This window comes from Polyodon spathula, chromosome 32 (genome assembly GCF_017654505.1).
Source record: "Polyodon spathula isolate WHYD16114869_AA chromosome 32, ASM1765450v1, whole genome shotgun sequence".
In the NCBI taxonomy this organism is placed as follows: Eukaryota; Metazoa; Chordata; class Actinopteri; order Acipenseriformes; family Polyodontidae; genus Polyodon; species Polyodon spathula.
The window spans coordinates 4452242-4473142 of NC_054565.1; the positions used below are offsets into that span (position 1 = coordinate 4452242).

The window sequence follows — 20901 nt, forward strand, 5'->3', positions numbered from 1 at the left end:
CAATGCCGAGGTACAGCTCCATTGTTATTGATATGCTTACTATTTGAATCTCCGTTACTACTCACCTCTGTCTGGATCATGTTTATGCGTCGCGAGCAGAGAGTCTTGACACAGTTGTAAACGTCCACCACTCCCTCACACTCTGCCATATCCAGCATGACATCCAGGACGATGTAGCAACCTGTCCTTCCAGCCCCAACACTGACCCGGGAGAGAGCACAGTGAATCACTCAGCAATGAGGGTGAACCAGCCCCACAGACCCAGGAGAGAGCACAGTGAATCACTCAGCAATGTGGGTGAACCAGCCTCATAGACCCGGGAGAGAGCACAGTGAATCACTCAGCAATGAGGGTGAACCAGCCCCACAGACCCAGGAGAGAGCACAGTGAATCACTCAGCAATGTGGGTGAACCAGCCCCACAGACCCAGGAGAGAGCACAGTGAATCACTCAGCAATGTGGGTGAACCAGCCCCACAGACCCGGGAGAGAGCACAGTGAATCACTCAGCAATGTGGGTGAACCAGCCCCACAGACCCAGGGAGAGAGCACAGTGAATCACTCAGCAATGTGGGTGAACCAGCCTCATAGACCCGGGAGAGAGCACAGTGAATCACTCAGCAATGAGGGTGAACCAGCCCCACAGACCCAGGAGAGAGCACAGTGAATCACTCAGCAATGTGGGTGAACCAGCCTCATAGACCCGGGAGAGAGCACAGTGAATCACTCAGCAATGTGGGCGAACCAGGCCCATACAGCACTGCAGGGCTATTTTAGTTAACATAGAAATCTATTTCCTGTAACTGTTGGAAGCAACCAAAGTCAGCAATAAAATAGTAAAACACTAAATACCAAGGAAAGCATTAATTTAAATGACAGATATTAAAGCCAGATTCGCACGGGACTACAAATCACCACATAAACAGGTGGCCTTGGAATTTTTACAGACAAAATTCTCAGATAGTTTTCTTTGAGGTCCTCCAATTTTTTTTACAGGACATCGGGATCTCCGGTAAAATGTCAAACTCAAGTATCCTGTGTCTTTTTAGTCCTGTGAGAGTAAACCATGTCAGAATAATTAGAATTGATAAAAGCATTTCCGGGGTATTCGCCTCAAAGCAATACCAGCCTTTAAATACCATAATATAATTTTGCAATTGTACCATCTGGCCTAAGATGCTCCAGTTCAGTAAAACACTACGACTGGGCACAGCCAAACTGGGGACGGGTGAAAATACAAAACATAATTGGCACTGGAAAAAAAAAAAAAGCGAAATATTTGGAGAAGCGAAAAGGCGTTCAGTTGATATGTTGTGTTCTGCCTTTATCTTGCACAGGTTATTTGCATCTGTTTAATTGTTTACAAATCAGGCACAAAAGCGCCTTCTCTGGACATCACATTTCATTGAAAACTAGCACATGCCTGGGACATTACAAGATGTCCTCTGCTTTTGACCAACTCTGAGGACACCAGATTTTTAGTCTGTGCAAATCATGCTTTAGTCAATGTTAAAAACCAAAGCAATGGAAACAAACAATGATAATTAGATTACCTTTATAAAGAGAAGGGACATAATGTGGTCAAATTATATTTGCACTACAATCCACAGGTAATGTTTCTTCAAATTATTTAAGAGTCTAGTTAATATTTTGTACATACTGGTCTGTGGATTGGTTCCCATGTTGACTCTAACTTAGCCCACTTACACAAATCAGCTAAGCTAATTGACTGGATCTTCTGATTAGGACTCTGCAAATGGGACTATTATTATTATTATTATTATTATTATTATTATTATTATTATTATTATTATTATTATTATTATTAATAATAAAGATTGTAACAAACGGAACACTGTATTCAGTTTCAGTTGAATCCCAGCTGTACATTGGTACCAATGGCAGCTTGCTTAGCCGAGTTGTAGTGGACTGTAGATTAACTGCTGCAGTATATCGGAGTTTATTCATGCTGTTCTGACCTCATCCTAGCACCTCTCAAATAACAACTGCATTCTCCTAACCCTTGCTGCTATGGTAAATGTGCAGGCCCCTGGAGGGCAGGCAATGTTTAGATAACGAGGTTTTGTCTCGACAGATCATTCAATGTCACGCAGTAAGATGGCAGGATAGGGGAGCCATGAATCAATTTCAGTTTGTGTCCGAAGGGATTTTTCTTTTTTAAAGGACTGTAGGTGCAAAACTTGAGAACACACGGAACATACAAACACATAATTCTTATACAAGTCCAGTCAGTCGTATACTATCACACTATCCCTAAACTAAATGTGCATCTTCGGCAAACTTCCGGGCTACAAAGTTGGCTGTCTGAAGCATGTTTCATGGTCACTAAAATATTCAATCCATGCTGACGGTATCCAATGACTAACGTTTTTTAAATCCTTCAAATGCATATGACAGCTCTGTTACTAAAGCATCACAACACAACGTTTCTAATTGCATTTCAATAAGTTTTTTTTTTTTATTATTTGAGTCTGCATGCTGTTAATTAAATGATGCTAATGTATTGATTTGCACATGTGCCCTATTAGTTTAATGTGAATGCAGATTGTTCTTTTGAAGTTTAATTGAGTCAGGCTGGAGCTAACATCAATGCTGCAAGGGCACAATAATAAGTTTGAGAGTGCGTGTAAAGTGCTGACTGCATAGATATCATTTATAATATACAGCAGTGCTGGGCCCCAGCTAGCACAATACTTTCAACTGAGTTTTAACCATTAATGTGCCAGCAGTGCATTAGAGGAACACAACCCCTTTATGACAATCCGAACCATTATGAAGGGAAACTAAATGTTATTGTATTAAGCTAAATGTTATTGCAGTGTATGTTATTGTATTTATTTATTTGACCTACCCCTTATCTTTAAGATGTTTACAACCCTTCTGAGCAGTTTGGAGTTCTATTGTTCCCATAGTGAATTAGTGTGACTTGTCAACTGTGCAAGCTCCACCGACTTCATATTCAACTGTTCACCACATTATGTTATTTCTTTTAAACAAGAAATACTCAAAAGGACCCAGCAACTAGGACTGATAATTGAGCAACAGAACTCTGAATAATTTTAAGCAAGGGAAAGACAAAAATTAAAAATTACATTTGAATCTGCCTACACAAAATTAGTGATGGCTGACCCCATCAAATGGACCTCAACAGACCTCAACATAGTCATCGTGTTCCAATCATTAACCAGTAGAGGGGGGTGTCAGAGTGTGAAGCACAGCCCTACCTGCAGTGCACGACGACTGGGCCGGCGTCGGGCGGCGTGGAGGCCTTGACTCTGCGAATGAAGGCCAGCAGCCCCGTGGCGTGGTAGGGTACCCCGTGGTCAGGCCACGATGTGAAGTGGAACTGGTGCACTTCATGTTTTGCTGAGTAACCCCTCTGACAGAACACAAAACAGAATCACCCATTAAAGACTTTGTTGATAAGGGCGCTATAACACTGTGGACTCAATTTTCTAATTGGCTTCTAAAAGTCTATTAAAGTATACCACAATCAAAACACAGTAAATACATTAAGAATGGCACATACTAACCTAGTAGTAAGTGTGTATTCTTTTTTACCATGTATTCTCATTCTCTCTCTCTCTCTCATAGTATAGTCTGTGTTAGCATAAACTATTAGAACAGAAGTTGTAACGTACCCTCTCCAGGGTGAATGTACGAACTGTATACTCCGACAACGTCTCTGTATTCAGAAGTGTAATCTTAATGTCCCCGTATATTTCTGTATCATCAGGCCAATACTTGCAGCATTTCACCTGGAAGATGTAGAAGAAGGATGAAAACATGTGCTAGCTGTCATCTAAATGCACGAAGCTTGTAGTACCGATCTTATCATGGTTTACCTTGTGCCCCCTGTATCTGGTATACTCAGCAGTGTTCTCATGAAAACCACTGGAATTCATTTATACTGCTGACACTCTGTGCCCGATACCATGTTTCTAACATGCTCTAGGCCTTACAATGCTTACCCTCTGCTTTACCATCCTTTTGCTATGCTTTATTACATTTTGCAATGCCTTTTCTAAGGGGAATTGTATAAGGGTCATCTTTGCCAATTGTTGCTTTGTACTGGGCAGAAAACTGTCAAAAATAGTTTCTTTCTAATAGAAATATAAATGTAGGCAGTATATGAGGGTGCTAGCTCACCAGCAGTTACTGCTTTTCCCTGCATCTCCCATCTTCCACTGCCACTCGCCAGTTACCTCTCATTGGCTGATCAGTATCTTGACACTTACAATTGCACGCATATGCCCTTGACTAGTCAGGCACCCTCTATCATACCTTAATAACCCTGATGCATCTCTATTACTGCCAGTTTACAGCTAAATAACTCAAAGCTAACTGCTCTAGGCCTTATATACTATACAATCAGGTTAAGTAGTTCACCTCCTTTGTGACTCATTCCCAACAATCCCCAATATACAGTAGTGGGTCCATTATATGCATTATAGGTCTTTCCATGTATAATGTTCTGAAAACTGGAATGCCTGGTGAACTGGCCAGTTATGAGCATGCTGGGGAGCAAAAGAATTTACAAAGTTGCATTTTATTATGCAGCAAACTAACCTGGCACAATTTGCTATTAAGGGTTTACTTCTGAAGCGAAGCGGATAGAAAACATCCTCTGGTCATTGACCCAGTTGTTCTGTAGAGATTATTGAGCGCATGATCCCAGCATACCAATCAACACATACTGTTCACACTTGAACAGGCAGTCTAACAATAGCAGAGCACTGTACTCACCCTCCCAACTTCCACCAGCTTGGTGATCATGACTATGCTGAAGCAGTTCTCCTGCCACACCATCCTCCAGAAGTCATACACCGACTCCTGTTTGGGACCTGGTGTAGGAAAAGGGTGTTGTAACAAGAACCAACAACTGTGAGCAAGCATACAAAATAACTCAGGGAAAGATCTAGATATCTAGCTTAGTGAGCCAGCTCTGAGTTTGCCCATGGTGGTTTATTATAGCCTCCTCCATTATCTCCACAATCTGACACTCCCAACAACGCTACTACCAAGTCGCATTTGAAGCGTTTTTCCACATGTATGCAGAAATATAAGAGTGACAAACGTAGCATGCTATATCCCCAGAATCTAATACCTCCCATACGTTAGGCTAAATTATGTTAATAATACTAAGATTCATCACAATTGGATAAGCAGTTTTCCAGCTATATGGAACAATCTAAAATGCGACCTGCTGACACACATTTAGAAGATGTCTTCACTGTATCGCTGTTGCCAGGGATTGCATCCCTTGACGGGGATAATAAATGTAGAGCTCAGAAGTGTACATCAGCTCTTTCAAGAGGAGCTTGGCAACTATGCCAAATTATAGTGTTGCTTTAAATTAATTTGATCTGCTAGTCATTTACCTCGAAAAAATGCGCCGAGCCGATAAAAACCTTGTATAGCACACACAGGGTTGCACAGTAGTTCAAAGTAGCATTGCAGTTCAAATAGAAGGCTCTTTAATGCCTACCCCATTACCATTAAAGACCGTACAATATTTAAATTGAGATTACTCATGACTTCAAGGTAATGTTGCACTGTACCCCATGAATATAAGTGTTACTCTCTCAGTGTTAAAATTAGAGGGCAAGTTACTCCCAGATCCAAAACCTTATCTGGAGTGCTGACTGTGGGTGTTTAAATTATATGTAGATTCATATGTATGTACATATATAACCATGTGTAGGTGTGTGCCTGTGCATACTATGGAATGAACATGTGCATATTTAAGCACATACGCACATGGTTATACAGTATCTGCACATGAATGTGATTTTACATAAATATAACATTTTGAAAGCGACATTAAAATATGTATTACAGGAAACAGCATGCTGCTGAATATGTCACTACTTGCCATAAGAACGTTTACAAAATGAGAGCAGGCCATTCAGCCCATCAGTGCTTGTCCAGATCCTGGTGACTGACTGATACCAAGATGTGTATTAGAAGCAATGGTAGCTCCCAAAAAAATAGTTCCACATATTTTCTATGCCTTGCACATGCATTCATTATAAAAGGTCTCAAAAGTGCAGTTTTGAAAGAAACGCATGTTTTAGCAAACATGTACTTTTATTTTAAAACATGATACCTGGTACTGCACTAGTTTAAATAAATCTGTTTGCAAGCCATGCTTTTAGACTCTTTTGAACTTCCCTGGAGGGTAACATTCTCATGTAACACAGTCTGATGAAGCCCTGTTACTTCTAGTTACAGTACTTGTGATCTGACTTGCAGTCACTTACCTTGTGTTGCTATGAAGTGATTTGATCTGTGATAACCCTGAAACAGAGAAACAATAGATTTATACAGCCGTACTCTTTTTAGACAGACTATACCATTAACTACCGACAGCATTCAATCACATGTCAATGTATTTTACTGTACTGCTGGGTAGCAATAGAATAGGACGTGATGGGGGCTGTGACAGGGTACACCCTGCCCCCTGTGTTTATTTTGTGTTATTATTATTTAAAATGTACTGTTTTGTGTTTGTTTAAAATGATGTTGTGTTATTGTTGTTTTACAGCATGGATGGGGTTAGAGTTCCTCATGTATAATGTGGCCATCTCCAGATTAATGAAGCGATTACCGATGTGGAGATGGTCTTGTATACATATAAAGAGTGGATCAGCCGCTCATCGGGGCTGGTTAGCTGGAGAAAGGAGACTGAGAGAGTGCAAGAGTGTTTCGTTTGTTCAAATATTTTGTTTTGTTTAAATAAACACGAGCGCATTTGCATCTCAACCCGGAGCACTTGTCTATTTACTCATCAGGACATTCTGTCACAGGGGCCAATCATTTATTGACTGCATTAGGATAAGGTATAGCGGTGGTGTTGTTTTTTGCTTTTTTTTTTTCATATTGAATCCTACAGTATGTCACTGGGTTTAATAATACATGCTAGTATAGTGTGGGATTGAATTAGATTTACTTCAAATGATGTACTTATACAGTAGTGCGATCACTATGACAGTGTGCAATTTGTAGTCTTTCGTGATCTTTAGACATGTTTTCTATCTAGACAATAGATTTTTCAAAAATTAAAACTGGCCTTAAGGTTCATTTCTACGGTTAAATAAACTGGATCTAATCATCTTTGATCCAACTTCTTTGAAGTGTCTTTAACCATGAAATCTGACCTTCGAAGCTGATCCATTTTTTTTTTTTTTTTTTTTTTTTAAGGAATTTAAAAACACACAGAACTCATTGCTCACCTAAATAAATAAATAAATAAATGGACCAAACTCCTATTATTTTAGTATGAAAACAGTACTTCCAATAAAACACTCCTTTAAAAAAAAAAAAAAAAAAAAGCAAACAAACAAATACATGTTTGTAGAAAATTCTGATTTAACTTTCCCTAGAAGACACTTGTCTCAGTTATAACAGCTAACCACCTGGTGTCACTATGTTCAATTTCAAATGTTTTCTAACTTAAAATCCAAGTGAACTATCAAAAAAAAAAAAAAAAAATCACAATTTCCCTAACAAACCTATGGAAGAAACGAGCTTACTAGCTAACGTGTTTTTTGTTATGTATTTATTGTTTTAAAAAGGTCATTTGGTGCTTTTATTTCTCAGTGGTTGTAAAGGAGTCTTCTTTACTAGGATCATATCATGAGTCCTGCAGTGAGTTTCCATTATAAATGTAGCAGCTAGAAAATGTCCAAAATTCAGTCAAACTTGAATTTGTTACTCAACAAGACGGCACAGTAATGAAAATGCCAATGAATACACTTGCAATTAATGCAGATTAAATCAAGATAAACAAAAATTACAAAAGGTAATTCCCACTTAACTTTTAGAGAGCCCACAACTCCTTGGAAGTTTTTCTTTTTTTTTTTTTTTTTTTTAAAGGATCAGAATAATATTGTACTTGGAGTTTGCCGCTGGATTTAATGCAGCATCAAGTCTGTTCTGCTGCAGTCAACTCACTATCCTATTGTTTTCTAGAGATATTTTTTATCCAAACACAATCACTGCTCTTTTTTGACGTATTTGCATTTTGTTTGCACATTATACTGGGAAAACGAGTGTCCGTGTTCTTGCGTCATAGACGTGCCTGACCAAGCATTAAATTTGTGCTGGAAGAAATTCAAACATTAAAAAAGGCTAAAATAACAAAAACTGCCGTTAGCCAGTTGTGATTTTTTCCCTTGTACCTGTGCCCTGCCGATAGGCTACCGATTATAAGATTATACAGTCCCCCAAAAACGTTAGCATTCAGAACATAGCCAGCTCAAATCATTGCACAACAATAGCAAACACATTACTCACTGTTACAACATCCAGTGAATGTTTATTCAGAGAGTTGAAAAAGACAGATCACAGTTTTGCTGAAGCCTGGGCCTACATGTGGGTAAAAAGCCCCTTGTTATGAGTGTGTGAAATGTCTGGAGCAGGGGTCCTCGAACTGGGGGATAAGACCTCCCTGGGGGGCACGGCGGGGAAAGGTTTTATGGGGGTTGTGAAATAACCACACCGAATAAACACCAACTGGGTTCTTTATTTTTTTGTTTGTTTGTTTGTTTTTAATACCTGCTCGGTTAATTGATCAATTACAGTCAATCTTTTGTAAAGTTGTTTTTAGAAAACAATAATACATGTATTTCTAAGGTATGTTACTAATGACATATTGTAATATATTATAATTAGAGCTTCTAGTTTTCGGGTTTTATTTTTGATCACGTGATGTCCCTTTAAACATATTGATTTCTTAATCAAACACTAATTACCAAAAGAAGGTGTTTCTTTTTACCCTCATATCTTGATTGTGTTAACAAACGACGTGCATTGATCCCACCCGATTCTATCTGAACCTGCATTTCGTTCTGGCTCTAATCGCCAAATTCAGCTTATTAACTTCCACTGCGTTAGTTTCTAGTAGTGCGTCGCTAATTTAAACAATCTGGTACTCAGTTAAGGCTTAAGAACTATTAATTAAGGTTTAAAAGGGAGGGAGAGAGATGGAAACGGTTTGATTTGGCCTTACACCACTCGAAGAGCCAATCTCTCTGCTTCCCCACCTCCTCTACATACAACGCCAAACTTTTTGTTTTTTACAGATTTCAAAACTTAGAAGAATGTGTTTGTTAACATCTATGTATATAGCTAAATCTGGACTTTTTGTTTTGTTTTTGGGTTAAATCTAGGAAAAAAAGCAATTTACATTAAATCTGGGGGAAAAAAAACACCTGTTAAAATATTTGTGCTTTATTTCAAAATTGGCACCGCATACATGGAAGCCAGCGTTTCGGCTCTGTTCACTGCAGCTTCACTGTCACTTCAAACATTTCTCCGGTTCTACGAGTCCTACAGCGACCGTCAATGGCTCACTTCAAAGGTAAGAACTTGGACTAGCTGTCATTGATGTATGTATAAAAAACAGTTTAATGCTTTACAGTACTGCCCCTTTAGTCATAGTCCCTCCCCCCTTACTGACTCTCCCTGCCCCCCACACGACTGTTCTAGAGCACTTAATCTGTACAGTCCAAGAACAACCACAAGATGTCCTCAGCAAATTCACTATTGTCCTGGCTACTGCTAATCTCGAAATATTAATATTCACAAGGTACAGACCACACTGGAAGTCCCAGCACAGCAGCCATGCATTTGTGATAAAACATTACTTTTCTTCATTTTTTGTGAAAGAAACAAGCCACCCAGATGGTAATATATGAACTCAAACGTGTGCCAAAGTGGTTTCTTACATTCATTTTTCTTTCACATAAAGAAGGGCAAATTGTGCTTAAGGGATATGCTATCTCCTTAACCTGAATATTGACTGTCTTGCCTGTTTAATAATCTGTTTTGATTAATTATCCTTTTCTGTCTCTGCTTGGATCGTTACTGAGCAACCTTCTGTTACTTCAACCACTGGGGCTGCTTCTGAAAAGACTCCTTAGGAGTTGAGTTTTTAAGAAATAATTTGCGAGGTGTGTGTGACCAAATTCTGACCATGTACAACTGAGTCAGTAAATGGAAAAAAAACATTACTAAATAAAAGTTAGAGGGGACAGAATCTGCATCCCCTTTGTGGTCATTTACATTTTTGCTGGAGTAGCCTGACAGCATAAACTATTCCTTTAGGATCTTGCTAATGTTCTATAGTCTTCAACCACTGCTTTTTTCTGGGTAAACATACAGGTTCACTTACTTGACAAAATAGCTAGTTTTCTACTATACTGTATTTAGAAGGGTTTTAAAATCAGTGATGGAGCTTTGAAATGATTAATACTGACTGGACAGCACAGCTTACTTGACATCTCAAATGTCCAGTTTTGAAATCAACAAAATCAAAAACCATGCTGTCGGTTACTGTTGCACTTCTTTGGTCAGTTCACCTAGAGGATTAAGTCCCCCCCACCCTTTCAATGGCATCTTTGTCAATAACCAATCAGCTGTTTCTTCAATTGATTGACATGCTTTTAGCCAGTAACAAGTTATGACCCAGAAGACACTAGACTCAGGAATTATAACATATTTCCTCTGAAAAAGGCAATGGAAACTTAGCCTAAAGTAATAACAGATATCACATAATGAAATTATATTACATGTGTGCTATAACATGTGTTTCTTTCAAAACTACACATTTGAGATGGGGGTGATTTATGGATATATTTTATTAGTTGCAATTACTTTAAATAACTCGTGTTTTTTTTTTTTTATTATTATGGATGACAGTCAGAAGACTTGACATTATGTGGAGTGAATAGAGGGAAAGAAGAGTCATGAAGTACTTACTTCTCTGTTTATCCGAATCTAAGAGAGCCGCAGTTCAGTAAAGAGAAAAAGAGACAGAAGCTAATTAATAAAGGAAGCTGAAATGTGTTAAACAGTGTGTTTGACAGCAACAGAATCTCTGGCCAGAGGTGTTGGAAAGCAGAATGTGTGTTTATCAAGTACGAGAAATGAGAATAGTGTAAATTAGCTTTTTTTTTTTTTTTATGAGTTCGGGGAAGCGCTCGTATTTCATGTGTGTAAATGTGTTTTTTTTTTGGTCACAGCATAACAGGATGACGCAATGTAACAGACACACATCTAAAATAATTAAGTCCACTAATAATATAAATCACACCCAAGTCATCCATACCAATTCCTTTGCGTGAACATGTTTTAATAAAGTATGCACCCATCAGAAAGAAAGCACAACTTTCCAATTGTGTCCAAAGTCAGATTCAGCTGTAGAGACAATTCCATTCTCTCCAGTATGAAAACTCATTGAGATCAGCCATTTCCCATGCTTTACCCAAGATTAGCATAGTTTACCATGTCTCTTAATATGCTTCACCATACCTTATTATGCTTAATACTTGCCTATGCTTTACCATGCATTGGTATTCTTTGCTATGCTTTACTATGGTAAACTTGTATAAGGGCACCAGCACTCGCACTGAGGCACACAGTGAAAAAGAGGATTGGAATAAGAATTGGATACAAACACATATCAGAAAGCACAGAGACATTGGAATGGATTGTAACCTTGTAAAATGAAGACCTCTACAGAGATGGAGGGTATAGCTGGGGTCGTCAACAAAATCTGATCCTTTCTGCACCTAGTGGCACTCTCTGCCAAGTTAAAATAACAATCACCAAATACCAATTCTAATACAGGGTTGCACGACGGTGAGCGTCTGTGCATACTGGGTCAAGTAGGAGCGAGTGGTTTTATGAGTGTAGATATAACCCATATACAGATGCTCACTATCCTATATCTAATACATAGTGCTTTAGTGTTCATATTAACATTTTAAAAACAGTTATATTTATTTTCTTTCCTTTACACTTGAATTCAGTCCACTGCGATTTTCACTGAAAAGGAGAGAAAAGGTTGATGAATGTTCCTCAGCAGGTTTTAAATTAAGTATAAGCAGCACCAATGATAATAAATTTCACATATACTTTTTTTTCCTAGACTGAGATCACAAAGTATGGCAATTAGACAACAGAAGTCTTTCAATCAGAGATTAGTGCTGAAATAGAAAGCTTTTATAATGACAAAGATGTGAAGGTTATCTTCGCTCAGTAATGTGGTTTATTGAACCAGTGCACACTCTTCTTACAGTTGTTACAGCTTCATTGCACAAGGCCATTTGCAATGAAAAGGCCATGCACATTACTGTGACATCTATATAATAGATTGTGCCAAGACAAGAGAAGGCTGCCTATGTCCTTCGTCTGAATGCACTTGCTTGTGCTTCTCAGCCTTAGAGTACTGTCAAGGATTCTCTAAAAACAAAATGCAAGAAACCTACTCACTGGCTCCAGCAAATATAAGGACGCCATTATGACAACTCTGACAATCTGGACACAAATCAGACTATCCCCTGGTTTTACCCCCACAAAGGTATTAACCCTAAGCCTGTCACTTACGTCAATATAATTGGCGTTAATGTAGTCCGAGTTCGGGTCCCCTAGTATTGGGTGCAGCTTGACTCGATGGCGATCATCTAAAAAAAAAAAAAAAACAATTAGAGATAGCTTTTAGGGTCACGTCAAGGTCACTATTTGGAGTGACAGCCAAAGCTTGCTTACAATAAATGTCCTACTTCATATTATTGAGGAGATCCTGATCACTGGGCCACAGTCAATAATGTTGATCTTTTAACAGCCTTCTGAAGTTCAATGCTTGAGATCTGTGCTATCTTATGGACGGCTCTTGAGTAACCCGTAAGGGCTGATAGGGGTTCCAAAAGAATATCTCTTCTGGGTCAAAGCATGTTAATAGCTGAATTGCAGATGATTGGTTATTGACAGAAAAGAAGTCTATAAAAGGGGTGGGGCTAATTTCAGTATCACAAGCACTGCTTGCAAACACAGACTTATTTATCCTCGAGTACTAAAGCTATGGGCAAAAGTTTTGCATTACCTAGAATTTTTGGATTGAGACATGATTTTAAATAAATAAATAAATAGATAAATAAATAAATACAATATCAACATTATTTAGGTATTTTATTTAGCATTGTGCGATATAAGAAACTACAAAATGAAATCGGAAAGGTCTTCCACAAGCCATAACAGCAGTATAGTATTTCATGTTAGATTTTGAAATGTCACATTTTTCAATTTTTGTCAATATTTCTCCAAGTGTACGTTAAAATACAAAGCGGTATGTAATTCAATATGACAACGTTACATTATTCAGCCGATGTCATTTGACTTTATGAAGAAACGTGTTAATTCTATAGGGTGATGCAAAACTTGTACCTATAGCTGAATACAATGAATGGTTGTGCATGCGGAGAAAATTCCTAGAATTATTTTGTTAGCTGCAATTACTTTTAAGAGGTCACTGGTTAGACAAATCTGGTTAGACAAATACACAGCTGCTTGCTTGTTACTAATCTCTTGCTGTGCAATCACTCACACAGTTTAATTGCAGCTTGACCACTGGAGTGAAATGATTACAGTTAAAAGAACCATTTGCGTGCATATCCTAAACTAAAATAATTTAAAAAAATACTCATCAAAAGAGAAGGGCAGTGAGAGTGTTATTGAAAAGATAAGAACACTGTCTGAAAGCTTTGATTAGCACTCCTTCGGAAAGCGATCTATGAAAACCCTGTTCTTTCCACCTAAACCTGTATTGTTATAATCTGCATTATTAATACCTGCAGCAGAATATATGGATTATATTGAGGTCAAATGTCAAACTGATCTTATTTTCTTTGTAATTTCACTTCTTCACAACAAGTATAGTTATTACATTACATAGTAGCAATTCAATAATATCACAATCCGAGAATCTATTTTATTACTTATTACTGCTGCAAAACCTTGTCCCTTTTCTGCCTAAAAAACTGTATCTCTCTCTCTCTCTCTCACTCAATATTTCTGTTTATTAAAAGGTTACTTCATAGAATCTGCTTTTTTTTTTCTTCAAAATATTACATTTCTTACCATTGAATATGACAAGTACTTGTTCTGTAGATTTTGCTTGGCTCATTAGTGTGCTGTGATTAATGGATATTAGGAAATTATTTTCAGCCACTTTCTACTACTAAGCTATTGCTATTAAAGTTGATGAAATGTGTTAGATATTCCATCTTTTACCTGTGCAATAAATGAAGCCCTCTGTCAGATTTTCTAAGTAAATGCTGTAAGATTGGCATCACTTAAAAGAGAAAGGAAACTATTGTGTTAATTGCATAATTAATTTTCTGTCTATTCCATTTTTCAGTACCAGTCAATAATCAGGAGAAAGCATCTTCTGACAATTCAAATTAGATAACTGCACATTTTACAAAGGCTCTTTGCTGAACTTGGCTGGAGTTTATTTTTTGAGTTAACAGTATAGGCTGGGACATAAATCAAGGTGTAATAAGATTAAATTGTATTCATTTTCTGATCAAATGAATGTTGTCAGTCCTTCACTTACGAAAGGAATACTATTTAATCTTAATATAAGCACATGCATTAGCCCATGAAAAATGCAGAGGGGAGTTTTTAGATTGACAGGAGGCACTCTCTCATTATCATTGATTGGTATTGAAAAACTGCACAGACAAGGCAGGAAATGTCATCATAATTAATAGGTTTTAACAGGTTCCTTTGTTTTAAGTGATAAATGTCGGCTTAAAACATGTTAAAAAGGAAATTTGGAAATAAAACTACTTGGAGAAACTTAAAAGGATCGACCCCCCCCCCCAGCCCCCAGTAATTCAAACCCTGACATTTGCTGAAGGAAAAATTATAACTGCACAACAACCAGACACTGCGTTCTCATTGGGGGAGTTTCCATTTGTGTTCAAATTTTTTCTCAAGACATTTTCTCGAGCCAAATGAATAATGACCCTGTACATTTTAGGTTTCCATTGGCTCAGTTTATTTTACTCGAAGACCCTCTTTTTTTCACCTGATGTCATGCCAATGAAGGGCAAAGGAAGAGGTCGATACGCAAATTTGCCACGCGTAGCATTCTCATGCTATTTTTGCAGACAGCTCCGCAAAATGTGGTTTCCATGCACAGAGAACAGGTACAGGAGAGAATCTCACCTGGAAATCCATGGTTGTCAGACGACATCTTGTTTTAGTGAAACTTTAAAGCACAGTGTTAAGCTCATGTAATAAAGGTGTGATTCGTAAATGCCTCATGGCTTGTTGTTAAATATAGTGTTTTACTGCTCTTGCCCAAACTGTTTTTCAAATGCCCATTGTTGGGGTGGCATATCGTTAGTAGTGAATAATATTTCAACTAATTTATCACACAACCTATTAATTAAAGAAAAAAGAAAATAATTAACCCGGAGGTATACAATGAAACTGTCCAACCCAGCTATTGCAGATCACCAGGATTATAAAACTCTGTGCCAGACACCTTCCATGTATGCTCCATGTCTGGATTGGGAGCAGTGGATGGTTTCACGTGAAATGCGGGTTTCTGTGTGAAAATGGGTGTGGATTTCTTGTGTTTTACATCATGCTCATGAGTAAGTGAGATTTACCCTATTTCCTTACTGTGGCCATTATTTTCGGCCACAAGCCTCATCCTGTCGAGCTGTTCTCCCAAACATGCACAAGCACTTCACGTGGAAACTCCCCCACAGTTTTCTAGGGAGGTCAGCCATTCTGCTATTACTCAGCAACAGCCTCCAGCCTCAGGAATTCCATTATTATCTTGTAACACTCCACAACAACGGCATTATCCCTTAAATAACAATGCACTAGTTTATATCAACAGCTTTAAACAAAAATACATCATACATCACATGATTCACCTGGATAGAATCATCACGTGACTTGCCAAATGATATTTGGTACTGGAGGAAATTCCTCACATTCCTTCTCGGCCTGATGACATTTGCCACTGGGCAAAATGTACCATGAAAGTATCAGACTAGGCTGTCACAAATGAGAAAAGGGGCTGATAAGAGTACAATAAAGGAAAAAAAATGCTCCACCATTCTTTGCATTTTTAGAGAATTGATAACATGTTGGGGTACCGCTACAACTGGGAAATGGCATTTTTATTAAACTCTTATTTGATGAAAAGACCATCTATTTAGGGATACCAATATATTTCTTATGCACGGGTTCTGAGTGGGGTATATCGGGCAACAGAAAAAGCCAACACTTCCAAAGACTCTCCATTAAGACTCTTCTGAGAGGGAAGGGGCCAGCACACAGAGCACCAAGAATAGTTTCCAGTCAAACTGAAACAGTAAAATCAGAGCAGTGGACGGGGACCATGCAAAGGTCTACACTTACGAGCCAGAAGACTGTCATGTCTACCCTTTGTCTTGTCCTTTTTCTTGGATACATCCCAGCCATCAAAGAAACTCTAGTTACAAAGGCAAAAAAGGAAACATTGATAAGGCGAGGAAGCAACTGAACCGACATCCCTGAGGTTGCAAGACATGTAGTATTGAGTTCAATCAATTTGGGTCTCTGCCTGACATATCAGAACTCTGTCACTGTAGTTAAACAAGAACTACATAAAAGAGTTATAGTGCACCATAAAATGGTTTGTTTAAAATAATTTTCACAGCCTGTAAAAATCATTTTTATAATTTTTTTTGCTATGAGATTTTTAACCTCAAAAAGCCTATTAAACAGAAAAGACAACACTGTTGTTTCTCTACTACAGTGACGGCACAATAAATGGGACAAGTCATGACTATCAGGATAAAGTGATTAAAGTGCCTTAATAATAAAATTATTTAGGTTAATTATATTTTCATGTAGCAAATAAAATTACTGTGGAGCAATCTTGATGCATTCAGTTATATTGAATATGGCAATATTGGAGCAATATTGACATATTAAATTACTTGCTTATAAAACCCAGGGCAAGACTTGAATTACAGACACTATGAAACCTGGCAGAACTGCGGCGAATTATCATATCAGGCAATTAAACACATCCCTAGATATTTGCCATAAGTGCTGTCTCATGTATGGAAAATGAGAGAAGCCATAATTCTGTAATTAAATATATATATATATATATATATATATATATATATATATAAAATATATATATATATATATATAAAAAAACTGTTGACACATTTGTATATGGAGGACATAGAAAAATAACTGAAATAAAAGACTTAAGAATACTCTTGAATTGAATTCCTGGATGTGTTTATTTCATGTTTCTAGATTCAATGGTTGTGCTTTAAGAAAATGTTGCTGATGACAGTGTGGAGTAAATGGTTTTGTGAATTTCCCCCATGGTGTGCTATTAGCTCAAGGTGATGTATAACAACCTAATTCAATATGTACAGATAATAGTCAGCTCTCATGGTGAAATATCTTCTCTATCACACGGAGAGGACTTGCCTCCTAAAATGCTCACCAGAAGGCAGCATAAATAAAAAATACGAAGACACATATTTTATTAGCAATATTAAGGCTGTTTTTTTTTTGTTTGTCTGTTTTTTGTCTTCCTTGCTTCACATCTTCCCCAGCCTGTGCTCACCTCGTACTCCTGTTTGAACCCATAGCCCTCAGCGGTCTTCATCTGGTTGATGTGCTGGAGCAGGTCAGCCACGCGGACAGCGGGGTGCAGCTGTCCCGTGTGATAGGGGGACCCCTTCCGCCCGCACTGCCGTCGCGGGGAGCCCCCCAGGAGGCTGCTCGACTCATTCACTGTGCTGCGCTGCTCGCCTGCGGGGACCACAAAACCAGACCCTGCATTTGGGTGCAACACCATCATGAACATGGCGTGGAGAACATCCAGGCCCATCAAGTTCGCCTCCAAGCCAAGGGTCAAGGCAAGAGCTGCCCTCCCCACCAATATGCCCCTCAAGAAAGTAGTATGGTAAAATCACATGACTTGGTGCCAAGCCTGCACCGTCAGATTTCCATCCATTTTAAACAGACTAAAAAGTTCATTTTGTGAAGTTCGTAAAACGTTGTTGTCCATTGAACTTTTTTTTATGTGCCTTTGGCTCTCTAGGCATTTTTTAGTTTAAATTTAAAATCACTTCATAGAGCAAATCAATTTAAATAAATTACTGGTTGTTACTCTTTATTCCACACATCTAAAAGGTAGTACCAACAATACATTACAGAGGATTTCTTAATTACTACTTGACAAATGACAACTAATTACAATGAAATGCATGAAATGACAGGAAATTACTTTTAATTCACTTGAATGTATTTACTATTTTTAATGAATCACCTAAAAAAGAACAATAACCAAGGCTTTAAAAAAATGTACATAACAGCATCTCACAATTCCAATAATGGTTTATTTTGAGTTCTTCAGTTTGTGCCTGCTTTGCTGCTACAGATTCACTGCATGTGTTGCAGATCATAGGGCTCCGTCTGACTCTGCTGTATGTGTAGAGAACAATATAACAGCCCAGTGACTTATTGTCTGTAACACAGATAGCTCGTTGCATTGTGACTCTTGTGAAAGTGTTGTTACGCTAATGAGAGGTTAGAAAATGTTGCGGTTCGAACTCCAAAACTTTTAACATCACCATGTTATCATTGCTGAGTTACACTGTTAATAATTACTTGCAGAGTTGTTCCCGTTCCTGTTTTTACTAGAAAGGAAGGCGACACCAGGTTCAACACGGCGGGGGGGGGGGGGGGGGGGGGGGGGGGGGGGTTGGGGTCTAGGTCTAATTGTGTTCCGTCAATAGTGATGCTACTTACTTCTGTTGCTGCAGTTCTGAGCATCCATGAAGGACAGGGCCATGCGCTCGTCTTCCTGCAGTGTGCTCTGATCAGTGAAGCTCCTGTCCATCGAGCCAATCATGTGTGTCTTCTCCTGCCGGGAGGTGATGGGCGTCTTGTTGATGTTCACTGGTTTACTAGAAACACAGAGGAAAATTGACCTTCAGCCGTGTGTAAAAAAGACAATACCCCTGTTTTTTTTAGGAAATAAAACCGGGCCCTTTGAAAATCCAACCTCAACACAACGAGTTGTTCAAGTCATTTTACCAGGGAATGCACCCAGTTTGGATCAAAGTGTTTAGGGGTAATCCAGTCATTCCCCGGTGCTTTGAAATGCTAGAACAATCCAGCTGCGGCTCACTTTGGCAAGTATAGGTTGATCAAATCAATCCTAATGTATAGTTTATAGTTTAGCCTCAGAATTTGTGCTTGAGCATTTCAAGTTATGGATGAATCACCTACCAAATGAAACTGTCAGGCTCAAGGTAATTGTAAAGGCAGCCTGCCTTCTCTGATAGGAGTTCTGCCAAGCAAAGAAAGAGCACTGTGGTAGATCGAGGGACTGATACTGGCTGAGTAAATCTAGTGAGCCGAGAAAGAGAGTGAGAGAGGCACTTGGCTCTACTTAAGAAAGGCCTGATTCTTAAAGAGTAATGTGTCGGGAGACTATGTGTGTGCTATTTGATACATTCAAGTGCACTGAGATTGCACTGAGCGATTTTATAATCATCCAAAGCAATAATAAATCTTCTCTATCAAACAAGAACATTGATTGAATCAACGAACGATCTTCTCAGTAATTAAGAAACAACGTTATAACAATACAATATTTCTTCATCATGAACTAAAATCAATTGATGTGGGTTCATATACATTACTCTTAGAAATACTAAAAGCATCATTTTAATGGTAAATGTTTTGACTGAATGTATTCATTTTCTTAAGTATTTCTACACTATTGCATGTGTATTAGTTATGGATGATACACTGTTCAAGCACAAACTATTGAAAACAACAAATTACTCACTCAAGACTAAGGGTGGGGATTGTATTGCCCACTCAGATCCCTTACTTACTAACAACGTTGGTATCTCTGAATAGATAATCATCTCCTCTTTAAAAATATTCAACAGATTTTAATGAGCAATTCATCTCAAACGTACAATATGTGATTATCAGGGAAAGTTACATAAGGAATGTATATAGGACCCCAAATACCAAGTAGTTTGCCTCTTTAAAAGGCGGGTTTTGAAATCAGTGAAAGAGGAAAATGTAGTCTTTGTTGTTTAACTAAGAAGCGGCAGGCTACATTTCCCAGAATGCCTCTGTGACCAGAGAAAACCACATTGTGGAAACTTCCTGAGCTCCCTAATGAGGCTGGCTTTATGAATCGGGGGTTGTCTGTGTGAAGGCTGAGACCTGCGTATAAATCAGACTACTGCATGTTAAAAAGGTTTTGAAACCTTATGACACATATTGAATGTAACACTGTTTCCTTTGGATCAGTAAATGGGTTAGCCGCCTGACGAATAGGGATGTTCTCCAGCTCTACTGCTTTCCTGGAAAAAGGAGAACATTTCAGGGTACCATGCTACTTGTAAAATGTGTTGCTCATTGAAATATTTAGTATAATTCTCTATTCAGAGATACCAAAATATTTAATTGCAACTTCATGTATTATTTTGGTCACTCGTATAATTAATGTACTGTACTATCTACATTTACAATTTGTTACATTTTGAGATTTGCATGCTTCAGAAGGAACCACAATGACAAAACGCCTGAAACATGAGAATTAAAATCTCCTTTGAGCTCAAAGGATGGATTAGCTAGATTGTCCTGTCTTGTTAAATAAAATACACCCTGACTCCAGCAACAAGAAGTCTAACTAATGCAACCTCCCTGAGAAAGGGTTTCACTTAAAGCTGATGTGGTCTCGAGGCGATTTTAAAAACTCCTGCCTTCCAGAATTAGTAAATCTCCTACTGTGAACAACCTACTTACAGTTTTCAACTGCAGTGACCACATTTAAGCTAACTACTTTGGCTCTCCAGCTTCACTGCCTTCCAATGGACAACTTAATTTCCTTGGCTGGATTGCCATACAGATGACAATCTTTCAGAGCTTGATTTGAGAGTCCCAGCTTGACTCCTGAGAACGAGATGGGAATAGCGTGTTTGCGTGAAGCAGCACTAGAGAATCAGGCTTCATGTGATTTAGAGCA

General features: G+C 38.3%; 1 protein-coding gene across 4 annotated transcripts in view; it reads right to left on the bottom strand.

Moving 5' to 3' along the window:
* The window catches only part of ptprub (protein tyrosine phosphatase receptor type Ub), a 167360-nt gene that overhangs the window by 14093 nt on the left and 132366 nt on the right, over positions 1-20901 (bottom strand). For 2 of the 4 annotated variants that reach the window (XM_041234001.1, XM_041234003.1), the window contains 10 exons: positions 18657-18814; positions 17467-17654; positions 16251-16323; positions 12414-12490; positions 10785-10802; positions 6284-6320; positions 4767-4864; positions 3662-3778; positions 3245-3399; positions 66-201 (listed from right to left, as the gene is read on the bottom strand). In XM_041234001.1, the coding sequence (XP_041089935.1) occupies positions 66-201; positions 3245-3399; positions 3662-3778; positions 4767-4864; positions 6284-6320; positions 10785-10802; positions 12414-12490; positions 16251-16323; positions 17467-17654; positions 18657-18814 (1057 nt within the window). The remainder of the gene's footprint in view (positions 1-65; positions 202-3244; positions 3400-3661; positions 3779-4766; positions 4865-6283; positions 6321-10784; positions 10803-12413; positions 12491-16250; positions 16324-17466; positions 17655-18656; positions 18815-20901) is intronic. The other 2 variants (XM_041234002.1, XM_041234005.1) reach the window with 1 other exon arrangement.